Raw genomic sequence first — 16,902 nt, 5'->3', positions numbered from 1 at the left:
GGACTCACGCTAAGGTTACTACTCGATCTTTGAGAATCGCAAAACCCCGAAGGACTTTTAGGACTACGTAGAGAATTCGAACTAAAGACGCGAGTCAAGTGAAGTCTCAACGACTTTTTATCTTCTTTTCGTAAAACGTAAGAGGCACTATCCTCCGAATTATCCGCCGACGAGGAAGGATGATCACTTTCCATGATTGATTAATATGAAATTATTATTGAAAGGTTTTCTTTTTTTCTTTTTCTTTTTAGAAAAATATTATGAGCACACGCGTTATCATAAAACGACAAGTTACGACTAAATGAAATTTTTTTCTTTTTTCCCAGTAAAGGATTCAGTTTAACCAATTCGTGTATAAACCAAGATTGGTTTCCTACCGCTTTAACCGCATCCTTCCTCGTTCGTGTCTTATCGTTCAAAAAATCTAGTTAAATGGTCGCCATATAGTCTTATTAAAATGATCGCGACGTAATAGAAAACCGAAAAGTGTATTCGCATCGATCATTTCTCTTTTCGTAAAAGTAATCCTTTGCAACTTAATCAATTTTTCAACATAACCACTTATCCAGCAGTTATAAAACATTTTTACGACACCGCTGGATGAAAAATTAATAAAAGAAGATATGTTATTTTATCGAAGAGGAGATCTATTAATGATCACGTGTCTCAGTGAAGTTACGATTTATCGTACTTCATCATATTATGAATGTCGACATAGTTATGCCTTACCAAGTGCAAGGGGTTAATTAAAAGGACATTTAAAAAAAAAAAAAAGTTAAAGACCATTACAAATTTATCATCGAATCTGTATTCTGACGTTGGTACGTTGTACAGAGAAGACAAACATTAGTCGAATGATTCGATCGGTACAATGATAATAAATAATTACGGTGTACGATTAGCAAATGGCTCAGCCATCTGTGACACGAGCACCGGAATATCTTCGTGAATGAAGAAATGGGGCTAGTTCTAGCCAAGCCCCTTTGTCAATGTACATAGTTACAACACTGTATACCTACTTATTAACAATAATAACAATTCATCACTATTTAAATATCGAGAAAACGCTTTTCTTTCTTTTGTTGTTGTTGTTTTTTTTTTAGTGGCAGAAGGAGGAGAGTTGTTAAAAATGAGTTTTAATGAAATGTGAGATAAACGTACGCAAGAATGAAGATGATAATCGTACTAAGATATCTTGCGTGACATTCAACCCGCACGAGAATTTCTTTTTCACCACCTTCGATATGGCACAGCGATTTTATTTCGATGCTTGTTCTAAATAAGCGATTAAATCTCCACGTTCTTGTGGTTTCTTCAAACCGGCGAACACCATTTTCGTGCCGGGAATGTATTTCTTTGGATTTTCCAAATATTCGAACAACGTATCCTTATTCCAAGTGATACCTGAGAAAATAAATATGATTAGAAATAAAGGTTAAATATATAAACGGAATAAAATTGAAAATGTTAAATGAATATACCTTTAGCCTTGTTAGCATCCGTGTACGCAAAACCGGGCGCTTGGCCAGTTTTCCTACCGATCAGACCATGTAAATTAGGACCTACTTTATGTTTGCCGCCAGCTTCTATCGTGTGACATTGTGAACATTTCTGTACGAAGATCTAAAAATATCAATCAATATAATCAACCATTCTTTATGAATAAATAATACTAATTATATATAATAAATATATATATATATATAATATTAATTATAATAAAACTAATAATAACAATACTACAAATAAATGATCCTCATTTATATATATATATATCTCACCTTCTTTCCCTTTTCTGGATCACCTGCTGGTACACCCATAGTTATTGCTTCGACTAAAACGATAAAAAAAAAAATAAATAATAATTAATAATAAAATAATAATAAAATTAAAATAATTCCAATTAAAAAAGAAATATTTTAAATGATTTATAAATAATCATGGTAATAATTCTCAACAGTGTATTACGTCTTATCTTATAGCCTATGTAAATTTATAGACTACTTATAATCGTAACTACTACATACATATGTATATGTATTACGTATTCGTGATTATGACGTCGTAGTGGTTACGTAGAAAAATAGTCGAGGAGATCATTAACGCTTGCGTCATCAAAAGGCGTTTGCTCTGAACGATTTTTGTCACGAGCACAATTATTCGAAGCATCGAATCATTTTGTAATAATCATTTGTCATTTATAAAACGCGAAAGGACGTAAATAAAAAAAAAAAAAAGAAAAAAAAGAGAAGAAAAAATATAATAACAATTCGTTCTTTCTCAAATGTTCTATTCTTATTGTGAAATAAAATCACACGATCATATGAAAATGAACGCGAGCCAAACTTGGCGCTCTGTTAAACGAGAGAGGGGAAAAACATGGCGATCACTACTATCGTTGTAGTATTATTCGATAAATCATCTTATTTGTTTGTTTATATTTTTTTTTCTTCCTTCTTTCATTCAATTTGATTCATTCAAAAATAAAAAAACCACAATTAATCATGTGAATTACGATATAACCTGTACATAAGTGGACGTACACTCATGTACATGTACATAACTTATTTTACACGTTTCGTCCATATTTCTCAGGATTATCTAATATTTGCATTTCGAAAAAAAAAAGGCGATTGAAAAATGTCGAGATATTTAATAAATCGATGCGCTTGCGCTTGTACGTCCTTTTCGCGGTATCGACAAAATACGGAAGCGTTCAATCACAGATGGTTTGATTAGAGTAGTTTCGATGATCACAAAGAAAGGAAAAAAGAAAAAAAAATAATAAAAATCAAAATTCGATTCTAATAAAACCCGCTTACCGGATAAATAACGAGCACAGATTATCAATCCTTGATAGATAAGAGAAGTAGGAAAATATTACCTGCTCTTAACATTTCTAATAACTTTTTAATCTCTCAATCGATCATAATTATTACTTATATATATATATATATATCAAAGCCTTTATATATTCTATAATGTTTATTTGAATTTATATTTAAAAGGGAATTTTAAAAAGCAATATATATTATTTCATCACATTTCTCTACTTTTTGTTTTACAAATGTGTAGTTAATCGATTAAATGAGCAGCTCATATATGTGTTTCATAATAAGTGAAATAAAATTTATTATCGATTTTTTCTCCCATAATTTTATCAACGATATATAACCTCGTGGAAAACTTTTCACGTAACATCCTCGTTTCGTAATAAAAAAATCCAAATGTATAAAATAGATTATATTTCTTAACGATATATACTTTAGAGCATAGTACTCTATATCTTTCTTTTACATCAGTTTATAAATAAAACGATGATGAAAATATCTGAAGTAATATGTATGAAATGCCTTGTAAAAATGATAGAATAGACAAGGTGAAACAAAAATGTATCGAGGGTTACCAAAAGTGAACGAATCTAAATGCAAAAATGAAGTACAGTAGGGTACTGGTTCAGGGCCGAGTTATATAACTTCACTCGCTTTAGGTACATATATATATATATATGTAAGTATATATATATATACTTACATATATATACATATGTGTATATATACATATACTTACATATATATACATATGTGTATATATATATATATGTTTGACAAAGAAGATACGTAACACTTTGTACATTCGATGAAATCGAAATAGCACGAATTTGAAGAATGGCGTCAGTTATATATTTCTTATATTCACGATCAAACTACACGTGGTAATATATCATGTCTGTCGATGGCAAAAATTATAAATTTTTATTTATTTCATTGATATTAGTATCGCAAAAAGAATTCTATTAGAAATTATTTCGATAAAGGGAATATGATGACGCGTAAAACGTCAGTCAATCGATCGAATGAAATCCACTTTAATAATTAAAGAAAATTATTTATTTTACTTACTTTGTTAGATATGCTCGTACTTCTTCAGTAACAGGGAAGGACAAGAATCAACCGTTCGCTGACCGCGAATAGATGCTTCGATCGATGAATAAACCACCAGTGATACGTGCGAGCTTGTGTTCCAAAGTATTTCAATGGCTGACGCAACAGTACATTTAGGACGTTGTTACGAAACTGTGTTCATAGATGTCGCCTTGGTGACATGAACGATCATTGGTAAATCGTCCAGCGCGAAATAGAAGTCATTTTGAAGAAAGGATATGTTTCTTCTATTTGGAAATCTTTTTGAGAAAAATAAAAAGAAAAAGAAAATACAAGCAAAACAAACGTAAGCTTTATATTTACAAAAATAATTTGTCAAAGGATTGATACTTATATTTATTTTTTTTTTCTTTTTTTTTTATATCGTCTTGAAAATTTTACACGAACACGGATTTGTCAACGTTCTTGTTCTGTATAGTTTTGTCAATATGAAGTTGAGTTTTATTTTTTAAGACATTTATTCACATGCGCAGATGTAAGACGTAATACATAAGCAGTAGTATGTAAGCGGTATGACACATGACAAACATAAGACATAAATTTCGACCAATTTCAATCATCGTCAAAGAAATTGCGCGAAAATACAATTCTTATGTGTCTAGTGTTGTTTGTTGCATCTTTTCGTTTTTTTTATTGAATTTTTATTTTATGAAAATATAAACACAATGCTTTTGATATTTTCAATCGCAATGTACAGATACATAACCTCAAAATTTCTATACTTTTACCGTATTGCATGTATATTGCATAAAATAAAATTTTAAATATCGAAATTGTTTTTGGTAAATGTGATTGGTATGTGATTGGTTGAACGTAAAATTTTTAGCCATGAAAATTTCATCCGTAAAAGAGGAAATAGTCGAACCTGATTGGTGAAATTTTTTACAGCTTATGTATTACGTTTTACGTCGATTCGCATGTAAAACGTTTTAAGGGAATTTTCTTCCTATAGGTTTGCAAGGATTACGTCATGAATTCTTATGATCACTATTCTTATCCGATTTTGATAATCAAGGACTCATTCGAGATATTAAGATTTTCTACATGTGATGATTTCTAATTATTGAAAAATGTTATTCTCTTTGCAAAAATGTCGTCTAAAAATAGGTAAATTTAATTGATCGAATTACTTTGAAGAAACGAATAGACTATAGTTCGTTAAACAATTATTTTTATAATGAATAAATTTATCTATTAGTGATAATTATCGTCCAAAATAACTTAATGTTTATGTTAATTTAATGTTAATGTTTCATTTAATGTTCGTACTGTTGTTATATCGAAATATATTATTCCATTATTTACATATACACATGCATAGAAATTTATTATTATAACGTTCGAATTTGCAAAATGATGTTTATGAGAGAAACTATATCCTGATGTATGACAAAAATATGATTGTAATCAGCTTTTAGCTACAATCTCATTTTCCTTTTTGAATTTTTGAAAAATCTTGAAAAAATCTAAGGATTTCTATAGTTCTATCAACCAGACCTCATTGTTATTTTACAATTAATTACATAAACTTTCATCAGATCTTGGCAATAATTTTTTCTTCAAGGATTTGCCCTTTCCTTTTCCCATTCATATAAATTTATATCCCATATATACACATGTGTATCTATATGGAATTGTGATTACAATGTATACTAAATACAATAAGAGAAATGATCTCCATTTGTCACGTTACTGTGTATATGTTATCTCCTCATAGCTATACAAGTATCATCGATAACCAATGATATAATGCACGATACCATAAATTTATTGCTACCTTTTTGTTTCGTCAATGACGAAAAAAAAAGAACGAAAAACGAACAATAATAATATTTTTTGCAACGGGACGTAAATATATAATCATGTATTAATTTCTTTTACAATATTCAACTATTACAAATATTAATTGTTAATAATATTATACAAGATTAATATAATTAATTATATTAACAATATTATTAATATTGAAATAATAGAATGTAAATATTTCTATAAGTTTCTTTTATAATATTAATTATCAATTAATTATTAATACTATTAATACTATTAATAATATTAATAATACTATTAATATTACCGGACGTAAATATATACATATATAAATATATATATATATATATATAAGGTTATTCGAGTATGAGTAAAGTACAATGTCTATCTTTAAAATGCTCGTTTCGTTTCTCGGAATACATATTTGCTTTGTACAAGCTCTTTTGTAAAAATTGATGATTATATATCGTCTGATATCATTGTTTGCTCAATTTTTTAATTTATGTTTAACGACACGTGAACTGCATAATGTACTTACCTACACAATCATACAATCATACATACCGATGAATTGAAAGAAGGTCTTAACGAAGGTTTTTAATTCACTTTTTTTCCGCACTCGTCGCTGAAGTCACATAAATCTCAAGCCATATTAAGCGAACTCTGTGATCGTATTTCCTGAGCTTTATGATTGTTTTTTATTATTTACAAGTGTTTAAAAAACTCGGAAACCCGAGAAAATTCATATTTTTTCAGAAATATTTACAGAAATATTTACAGAAATTTATATCTCATTTTCCGCCTTTTCGTATTCTTTAATATTTGATATCAAAGTAATGAAGTAACGTGAAATTAAACGCCGATAAATTTTAGATTAAATGCGAATGTGCGAATATTATTTGGAAGATCATGAATCTTTTACCTAAAACTCATGAGGAATTTAGTCAACCAGAATATTGGAATACGTTTTTCAAAAAACGTGGCAAGAAAAGCTTCGAGTGGTTAGTTCTTGTCAATCAAATCTGTTATATTTTTTGTTATTTATCATTTCTTTCATATATTTATATTTTAGGTATGGAGAATATTCTGAATTATGTGATATTTTGATTAAATATATCAAAATAAAAGATGATATATTAGTCGTTGGATGTGGTAATTCCACTCTCAGTATGTCGCTTTACGATGTCGGATATCGGTTGGTATTTAAATTTTTCTTAGCATTACAGATAGTTACAATTATTTACTTTTTTCTTACAGAAATATTATTAATATAGATGTGTCAGAGGTTGTTATTAAACAAATGCAAAACATTAATAAAAATGATAAGCCAGATTTAATATATGAACAAATGGATGCTACGCAAATGACATATCCAAATGAAAAATTTAGCGTTATATTGGATAAAGGTACTTTAGATGCTTTAATGCCAAATGTAAAGCAAGATACAATATCTATAATTGATAAGTATTTTAAGGTAATATACGTGAGAAAAAATGATATGTATGAATGATATGAAATAAATTCATTTATGTAAATATTTATAAATGAAAAAATATCTTCTAGGAAATCATACGTGTCTTACGTAATGGTGGAAGATACATTTGTATTAGTTTGCTTCAAGAACATATTCTAAGGAAAATTTTGTCATATTTCACTGCTAATAATTTTATGATACGTGTGACACGATGTCATAAAACCGAAGAAAAAGCTAAACAAGAGGAAGGGAGTTCTATTCCAGTATTTGTTGTTGTAGCAACTAAATTTATAAAATTAACGGAGTCGGTGGGTATGATAAAGATTATTTATACTTCTTATATTAATTTAGCTAAACCAATTTAACTCTTTATATTGTCAATGGTTACTTTTATTTTAACAGATTCTTGAAATCGCATTAACTGATGGAAAACCTGAAAGAGTATCCTCCACAGATACTGTAATATCTGCGGTATTATCGGTTCAACAATCAGCTTTAATATGTAATTGCCTTGATAAAAGAAGTATATCTGATATAGGAGAAATTTGTTTAGATTTACATAGAGTGGGTGATAAGCATCCTCGATATACAGTTTATGTACTTGACCAACCTCGTGCTAAAGGAGCAAAATCATATGCTGCGTTTATAGTACCACAAGGAAAGTAAGGATTATGTTCCACTAACGTATAAGTAAGAAATAAAAAAGATTAAAAATGCAAAATTTCATAATCTATATAAAATGACATGATATTCTTTTAATAGGGAAACAGATTGGTTGTTTAGTACCAAAGAAGGAAGGCAACAGGTACTGCAGAGTACACGACGGGATAGGCTTACTATTGTTACTCTTCGACGAGAACATAAATTTGAAAGTTGGGATGCTGTAAAAACTGAACTTGGAGATTGTGTACGCAATTTAGCTCCATCAGCTTTACCCGATAAGAGTGACATTCCTTATTTATCTTTAGATACAGACATAGGTGCTCGCACAATTTGTTTTGAAGGTGAAAGCAAAATTAGTGGTTCTTTCGTCGTTGAAGAAACCAAAGAGGATGAACACACACTGCGAAGACTAATCTTTCTAAATAATCCATACGTGATACAGAGCGAAGCACGTTTAAAAGAAGGTATAACTCTGTGATACAATAAATAAGTTATAAACTATATCAAGAAATATTATATTTTCAGTAAAGTCCAGACGAGGTAAAAAAAAGAAAGTAATAGATAATGGATTTTTGGCTTGCAAACATCACGTATATATGAGCATAGGTGTTTCTATGATATTAGATTCTACAAATTCTAATGAAATCATGATCATAGGTCTTGGTGGTGGAGGCTTGTGTACATTTCTATATCATTGTTTTTCAAATGTATGGTATATTATTAAAAAAAAAAAACAAACAAAAAAAAACAAAAAAACAGAATTAATTATATTTCAATCTCATTGATAGAATTTTAAAAAAAATCTTTCTTTGCGTTGTAGTTAAAAATCACAACTGTTGAGATCGACGAAGCTATTCTTAAAGTGGCAGTTGAACATTTTGGCCTTACTTTAGACAATAGAATGCAAGTACAAATCGCAGATGGTATAGAATTTATAAAAAATTCTGCTTCCGAAGGTAAGAAGTACTCGGCTATCCTTTTTGATGTTGATAGCAAGGACACCACCGTTGGAATGAGCTGTCCGCCTAAACAATTTCTCGAAATAGATTTGTTAAAAATGATAGCCTCCTGTTTAACAGAGAATGGTCTATTTATTTTGAATTTAGTTAGCAGAGACAGTACTCTTAAACAAAAAGCTAAAGACGATTTAAAATCAATATTTGTATCTGTGGTATCTTATACTCTTCAAGATTATGTAAATGACGTGATCATGTGTTCCATAAATACTCAGGAATCAAAGGAATGGAAAAATAAAATAAAAAAGGCTGTTGTGAATTTGAACGAACAGGCGATTAAAAGAAAAGTGTTCGCCTCGTCGGATGCTTTTGATGTATCGTCGCTTGTTAAAAATTTATCGATAGAATCTTAATACTTAATAAAGTTTGATCAAATTTATCAAATAAGTGAATCGTCTCCCGTTGTACATTATTATCAAAAATGTACAAAACTTTTTGTAAATAAATTATATGATACCTCTTGCTATTACGTATATTACGTATTTAAACATAAATGATTGTAATAATAATTGTTATATTAGCATTGGCAAAATTCTTATTTATTTAAATTTATTGAGCACAATTATTCCTTCTTAATTTACATAATTAAACCTATATTAAAAGTCATTAAAAATTATAAGATTTTAATGTTCTTATATATATACGCGTATACACGTGCGTACATCTGTATTTGGTGGTGTAGATTTATATTGAAATTCATTTTGAATACCTATAACGCGTACTAGCAACATATCAAAGTCTTCTTTTATTTATTTATTTATTTATTTATTTATTTATTTATTTATTATTATTTTTATTATTATTATTATTATTATTATTATTACTATTATTATTATTATTATTATTATTATTATTATTATTATTATTATTATTATTATTATTACACTGGAAATACCAATGTTTGATAAAATACTGGGCCTCTCTGATTTTGATGTTAACTACACCAATATAATCTCGATCAAGAAGTAAGGTTTCCAAATCTACTGTTTCTATTATGAATATAAATCACTTTCATATCTCGTACGAACGCTTTTAACAACTTCATTTTATCGCATTTAGTTTTGTTATTATTTAAATTTTTCGATAGAATTATAATGATTTTCAATGAATTCTCTCAATAGTTTTAGATTCAGGAACCATTACTTGTTAATTTCATCTTCTACGAATCGTTTTCTATCATTCTTTTGTTTTGATGTACCTATGAAAAATTAGATAATGCAAATTTTCATTGCATATATGTATGTATATATATATATATGTATATATATACACACAAATATTCCGATGACCCTGATTAATTTTCGAACATTCACAAAGTTCAAGTAACAAACACATTCTAAACTTTCCATTGCGTATTAAATGCACGTGGAAAAAGGGGGAGTGATGCGCGTTTAATATGACTCAACATGACAGCGAATAATCTGTACAAGAATTATCGATCGGTAATTCGAATTAGATTAATGCGATAATCGTTTCAAAATTTATGAAGAAGAAGGATCCTTCGTTATGAAAAGTAAATTTTCCAAGTATAGAAATTTTTAATATTTCTTTTTTAAGACTCGTAAATGAAAAGGAAAAATGTTTTATTTCTTTCTTTTTTTCTTTTTACAATTAAAACCAAAAAAAAAGGAAAGAAAAGCAAAAAGAAGAAGAAATTATATAAGACGATTATCTTCTTATATACGAATAAGATTATTTTTATAACTGTTACATTGTATTGAACGTTTTAATTTTTTCCCCACAACTTCTTTTTTCTCTTTATTATTTTCTTCCTTTTTCTTTCTCTCCCTTTTATTTATTTATTTTTTCTTCCTTTTTGCTTTTTTTTTGTTTTTTTTTTGTTTTTAATAATGAAAGAAGGTTAAAAAGTATTAATAGAGAGACGAGAGGCGTCGTATTCATATACTTTCACGCTGAGATATTTTGTCCTTTAGTCTCGGCGTTAAAAGTAACCGTCGACACGACTCTTCCTAAAAATATAATATTTGAATTTCTTAAGTACGAATAAAACTGTTCCTTTATTTATTTATTTATTTTTTGTTCTTCCTTTCTTTCTTTCCGACCGACACATCAATTCTTCGATCGATATCGACGTGATCATTCATACGTCTATATATCTTTCAATAAACGAGAGAATGCTCATAACTGTCGCTTTAAACACGTACTGCGCTAAATTTTATACTATTTAGATGTACAATATAACACTAAAGTTGTTCGAGTAACACCACATTCGAATAATTAATTAATTTATGGCACGTACAAGTAATATACATTCCGCGTGTTACGCTCGTTCACATCTTTTTATTTAATTATTTATTTATTTAATCATTCTTATACTCCTTACACGATTTGTCGATTTGTTTTTGTATATCTGTTTCCGTCACTTTCTTTTTTTCTTTCTCTTCCTCCTTTTCCCTCTCTCTCTCTCTCTCTCTCTCTCTCTCTCTCTCTCTCTTTCTCTTCTCCTCTCTTTCTTTCTCTCTTTCATTTTTCAGTCTTCTTGACAAATTGTGCAAATTGCAACGAAATTGATGAGTACTTTAATGGTTTTATAACCATTCATCGTCTTGCTGTTTCACGATTATAACTCGATATATCTGTAAATTGTTATTTGATGGCGTTTAACGAGCGTATCCTTTATATCACATAATGGCGAATTATTTGAGGTGCAGAAAAATAAGAAGAAACATGCATTCTTTTTTGCATTCGAAATGTCCGAAAGTCAAGACTCGAATCAACGATATCTAATATCGAGAAGTCAAATTCTTTCATAAATTTATTTTCTCCTTTAACAATAAATAATATATATATATATTTGTATATGTATATTTATAGCAACAAGAAAGATTAGCCTTGATTTGTTTAAACTCGATTTTAATTATTTTATCGCAACGTTTTGAAAAACCAAAAGAGATATTTCGCGATAAAATACTTTCAACGATATTAATGCAAATTTTTCTTTCGAATATTTACGGCGATGAAATAAAAAATTATTGTTCTTCTTAGATATTATTCGTTAACGACAGAGGCGTATGCAACGTAAACTATGCCTAGATGTAACACGGAGGTCGCGACAGTTCCCTTATTTCCCTCCTACTTTACCCACCACCTCCAATATATTCATATTATTCCAATCGTTTCTTATCTCTTTTCTAAATAATATTACGACTTTACTTCTTTCCAATTTATTTCTTATCGAGCTTTCTCGATATTAATTTCCTTCAACAAATATTATTTTTCTTAGCTTTTTTGGATCTTCTCTCCTTCCCCCCTCCCATAATATTGACACATTCTAGAGCACTAAAGAACCTATTTGCTCTATATTTGATACGCCTCTGGTTTACGATTAGATTATTTTGAATTAAATTCGCTTTTCTTTTTTTCCTTTCTTCTTTTTTTCTCTTTTTTCTTTTTCCTCTTATCTTTATTTTTAATTATTCGCTTGTAATCTATGTTTTCTGAACATCAATAGATTTATATATTTATATTTTTTGTCTTTTTCTTTCTTTCTTTCATTTTTTCTTTTTTTTTTTTTCTTTAGTATGTATCGATACGAGAAAGAAACAACATAGGAAATCAGTCATACTTTTTAATCAAACCGATCGTCTCGTGTTTCTTTTCTTTAGATTCTCGACGTTTCGTACGACATGTCGACATACGGACGGCTGGAAAAAGAAGCTCGTTTCAAAATGATTGACTGTATACACATACACACACATACAGACATATATATGTATATGTATATATGCATATTTTTTCGTTATATTCATTTCTATACTTCGCATCTATGATTTACTTTTTTGAATAAATCAATCTTTTCTAAAAAATCAATTCGATATATATTTGGACAAATAATAACATTAAATATTATAATAATATTTAATTTCCTAATTGTTTTTGTGGTATTTAAATTCTTATCGAATTAAATTTTTCGTTTCAGGATAGTATTAAAAGCAATTAAATTGTATTTGTGATTCGATAATTTTAATAGTAAAAATGGCGTCCGGCTTCCATATTGAAGATACTATCGTCTATTTTTTATTGAACAGACGCATATTTTTTTTCGTCTATTTCTCTTTTTTTTTTCTTAATTTCGATAATTATAAAACTATAAAGAAGAAAAAAAGAAAACAAAAGAGAAATCATTCCTGTGATTAAGTATAGAAATTTTCTAGTGCTAACTTTTTCCATTACTTTCATCGTTCGTCGTCGTCGTCGATATAGTCTTTTTGTCTCTATAAGGCGCGTCTAAAACTTTTCTGAAATCATTTTTAGAACGCGGCCGAACGTTCAACGCGTACGTAATTCGATGTGTGTCCTTTTTTCGGGTACATTGAGAAACTTTTGGGCTCGATACCAGGTTATAAGCATGCTTGCACGAAATCATGTTGTTGGTGCGTTAATGGGAGGAGGTGTATCGGTTCGCCATATTGAGCTTCCTGATTGGCTGATCGTTGTGATCTGAAAAAAGAAAAAATAAATAAATAATAAAAGATAAATTAGGTAACATCAGTTGCAAAGTCATTCCTTCTTTAGCTAATTAATTTACTTATACATATAGTATATACGTATAGTATATATGTATATATGTTAAGGATTATATGACTAATAGGTCATTATTTATAATACCCGGCCATTATGAATAATGACTAAAACGATCGCGTTGCCAGATAAATATTGATTAATTTATTAAATTGATCAGACATTACCAACAAGGGTACATTTGGGCAATTTGATTTTTTTTCGGTATGTGTAACGATGAATAAATTTCATCGTTAGATCTGCGTTCTTTTAGATAGTTTTCTATAATAAATTTATTACAATGGCCTTATTAATCATTCTGTCTATAACACGAACTAATTAATTATCGCAGACTTATTGACTTCGCTATGTGCTCTCATATTTACATCAATCGCTTATCTAACTTTCGAGTTTTCACGAACATGTCTTTCTCATACTCCTTAACTTTCTTAACACCACATGGGAAAGTACGAGATTTTTTTTTCCTCGAAACAATCTTGAAAACTTCCTTATAAGAGAACATCATAAAGTTGCTAACAAAAGAAAAAAAAAAAAAAAACAAGAAGAAAAAAAATTAAAATGTCGCAAAAGATAAACTACTTGCTGTATGAATTTACAATTCGATTCTAAACGCAATGTGCTCCCATGACGAAAATCGTGCCGAATAATCATACCATTCCTTTCTTCCCTCCTACTGATTCTAATATTCCGCCACAAAGATATTATTATTATTATTATTATTATTATTATTATTATTATTATTATTATTATTATTATTATTATTATTATTATTATTGTTAATATTATTATTATTTTGTTCGACCAGATGATAGCAATATCCATATTGATTCGTCAATATGATGAATTATGATAAACAATGTGAAATTTATATATAGTGCATGATTTTGTTCGCTATTATCCATAATAGCTAGGAATTATAAATAATTTCCGTACTAATAACTCAGTCTATAACATATACTTATATGCAGTAAAGCAGTGTGTGTGTGTGTGTACGTGCGCGCGCACACACATATATCTTTATATAAAATATCATGATATTAATATCGTAATAAAGTATTATAAATACTACATATACGTAGTAATATATGATATATGCATTACATACGTACATATATACACACACACACACACACACACACATGTACATACATACCTATTACGTGCATCTATTTATTAATAGATTTATATATATACATATATATCTATGTATACGTCATAAAATAATTCGATGAAAAGGCAATAAAGGAAACATTCATGTAAGTATGAAAACGATTACTTTCGTGTTCCTATGTCTTCTAAAATAACGATGCAATTTTCCTCGCTTGGCAAACTTTATCTCGATCTTTCGATGGTTAAAAATACAATTTACGCCATATACATGTATACGAGAGTACCATTGGAGTTCGATAAAAGTTGGAAAAGATAAATGTACAGAACAGGGTATGTTTCTGTGTTTTCTTTCTCTCTCTTTCTCTCTCTCTCTTTCTCTGTTTCTATCTCAGTGTCTCTTTTTCTCTTTCTCTTTACGAAGAGAAACGTTACGAAGACGCTTCAAGATAAAACAGAATTACGACGAAAGTTACGACGTTTAAATAGAATTATGACGAATGTTACCATTACGAACATCGAATTAATCAACGGAATGGGTATTCTCGAATGTACCAAGCCTGTGTTCTTTCCCATTTCGTTGCGGAATCGTTCAAAAAGAAAGAATCGCTGGAGAGTATTTGCAAACGATTGTTTCCCCGTTCGTGACGTAAATCTTATCGTTGAACCAAACGAAAGAACGGAGAGAAAGAGAGAGAGATAAACAGAGACGAAGAGAAAGAGAAAGAGAGAGAGAGAGAGAGACAGACAGAGACGAAGAGAAAGAGAAAGAGAGAGAGAGAGAGAAAGAGAAAGTGGAGAGAACTAGAAAAGGTTTATTACCTTATTGTCGTGTCCGATTAATGGAGTTTCCACCGTTGATTCGTCGCTACCTCGATTCATGTAGGCATGTGGTGGTGGGACGTAAATGGATTTCGAATGTCCTGCTATTTGGGTGTAGATAGTTGGTTCTTGTTGCATCGCTTGTCTTCGTATCACAGTTGACATTGGTAATATTTGAGGTCTCTGAAGGGTCGACATCTGTACCGACTGATAGCAATTTGGAGGTATTCGCCTATTGTTCCGTAGTGATAACTCGGCATACGTCAATTCCGAGCCCTAACACGATGAAAATTAAATCTTATTAATTGATTCTTTTAATGATCGATAATCCTAAGTTTCTTATTAATAAATATCAGATATATATACATATATAAATATATATATTTACATTGTTCGTGAATGTAGAAGCGTCAGCTCGTTTTGGTTGTATCACGTAACGCGGTGACGTACCTTTGCACATTTCCGCATAAGAACTTTCTAAAATTGTAGAAAAAAGAAAAAAAACGATAAGATTATTTTCGTTATAATTTCTTTTCCCTCTCTCGCCTTTAAATTTAGCCTTAAAATATAAATGTTTATAGATGTTTACCATTCGTATGAGATATTATGTCGGGATCCTTTTCAAAACTTTCAATGCTGTCAGCACTTAGAGGTAAGACGGATGATTTGTCTCGTGGCGACGAAGCCGTTGTACCACCGGAAGCAGCGAGATTCGCCATACCGCCATCGTCATGGGAATCCTTGTCCTCCTGTGGGCGAGGTCGATAACGCAATCTCACAGCGAGAACGATCACGAATATCACTAATAGAAGACCAGCTGTAGCACCTACTACTGCACCTAACAATGGACCCGACAACGACAGCATCACTGGAGTCAAAGCTGAAACAAGATATTCGTCTCTGTCTTTTTTATATTCTTTTTTTCTTTTTTCTTTTTTTTATAGATATTACTTCTTCAGATCTTCGATCGAGACGATTATTAGAAAGATTATCAAAGTTCGTGAAAGGAATCGTTGGTGTTATGATCTTTTTCTTCAATTTATATATATATACGAATATACAGGATGTCCCAGGTTTTAACGGCCAAACTTTATCAGTATATTTTATGAATCTAAATAAGAAAGGAATGTTACATAAAGATAGGTCGTTTAAAGCTTTATTAAAAAGGTTACGATAAAAATAATAATTACGTAGAAAACAGTGACGGATAGCAGGTCTGATAAAAAGTTATTACGATATAATGTAAGAATAGATCAACAATATTTACATAAATTCGCATAAACAGATTAAATGTAAATATTGCTGATCTATTCCTTCACGTTAGACTATTATCCGTTACTATTCTATATGTAATTTTTATTTTTATCGTAACTTTTTAATAAAGCTTTAAACGATATATATTTATATAACACATATATTTCTTATTTAACCTCATAGAATATAATGACAAAGTTTTACCGTTAAAACTTTGAACACCCTGTATAACTCATGCAAAAGAGATTTCGATTATTAAATTTATGCAGGACGAATGTGGAATGACAGACAGATCGTAATAGCGAATATA

At 29.5% G+C, this 16,902-nt stretch overlaps 3 protein-coding genes across 7 annotated transcripts in view; 1 reads left to right on the top strand and 2 right to left on the bottom strand.

The window, feature by feature from the left end:
* Positions 1-785: 785 nt before the first annotated feature.
* Positions 786-4,042, bottom strand: LOC124424945 (cytochrome c). Its single transcript, XM_046964609.1, has 4 exons — positions 3,903-4,042; positions 1,782-1,834; positions 1,482-1,623; positions 786-1,404 (listed from the first exon to the last, which is right to left on the bottom strand). The coding sequence occupies exons 2-4, from the start codon at positions 1,818-1,820 to the stop codon at positions 1,259-1,261; spliced, it is 327 nt and encodes a 108-aa protein (XP_046820565.1). The 5' UTR covers positions 1,821-1,834; positions 3,903-4,042; the 3' UTR covers positions 786-1,258.
* Positions 4,043-6,327: 2,285 nt separating this feature from the next.
* Positions 6,328-9,399, top strand: LOC124424944 (eEF1A lysine and N-terminal methyltransferase homolog). 3 transcript variants are annotated; one of them, XM_046964605.1, is made up of 8 exons: positions 6,328-6,715; positions 6,787-6,909; positions 6,972-7,188; positions 7,278-7,496; positions 7,591-7,850; positions 7,951-8,315; positions 8,377-8,558; positions 8,672-9,399. In XM_046964605.1, the coding sequence occupies exons 1-8, from the start codon at positions 6,624-6,626 to the stop codon at positions 9,218-9,220; spliced, it is 2,007 nt and encodes a 668-aa protein (XP_046820561.1). In that variant the 5' UTR covers positions 6,328-6,623; the 3' UTR covers positions 9,221-9,399. The 3 variants fall into 3 exon arrangements, with proteins under 3 accessions (XP_046820561.1, XP_046820562.1, XP_046820564.1); XM_046964606.1 differs by having other exon boundaries at positions 6,662-6,715; positions 6,989-7,188; XM_046964608.1 differs by lacking the exon at positions 6,328-6,715 and having other exon boundaries at positions 6,787-6,881.
* Positions 9,400-12,203: 2,804 nt separating this feature from the next.
* Positions 12,204-16,902, bottom strand: part of LOC124425098 (hemicentin-2-like) — a 254,868-nt gene continuing 250,169 nt past the window's right edge. For all 3 annotated transcript variants that reach the window (XM_046964954.1, XM_046964955.1, XM_046964956.1), the window contains 4 exons: positions 15,928-16,218; positions 15,727-15,815; positions 15,339-15,614; positions 12,204-13,328 (listed from right to left, as the gene is read on the bottom strand). In XM_046964954.1, the coding sequence (XP_046820910.1) occupies positions 13,251-13,328; positions 15,339-15,614; positions 15,727-15,815; positions 15,928-16,218 (734 nt within the window). In that variant the 3' untranslated portion in view covers positions 12,204-13,250. The remainder of the gene's footprint in view (positions 13,329-15,338; positions 15,615-15,726; positions 15,816-15,927; positions 16,219-16,902) is intronic.

Source organism: Vespa crabro, chromosome 6 (assembly GCF_910589235.1).
Source record: "Vespa crabro chromosome 6, iyVesCrab1.2, whole genome shotgun sequence".
In the NCBI taxonomy this organism is placed as follows: domain Eukaryota; kingdom Metazoa; phylum Arthropoda; class Insecta; order Hymenoptera; family Vespidae; genus Vespa; species Vespa crabro.
The sequence above is the reverse complement of the archived record's forward strand: the minus strand, read 5'-3'. Positions and strand labels throughout refer to the sequence as shown.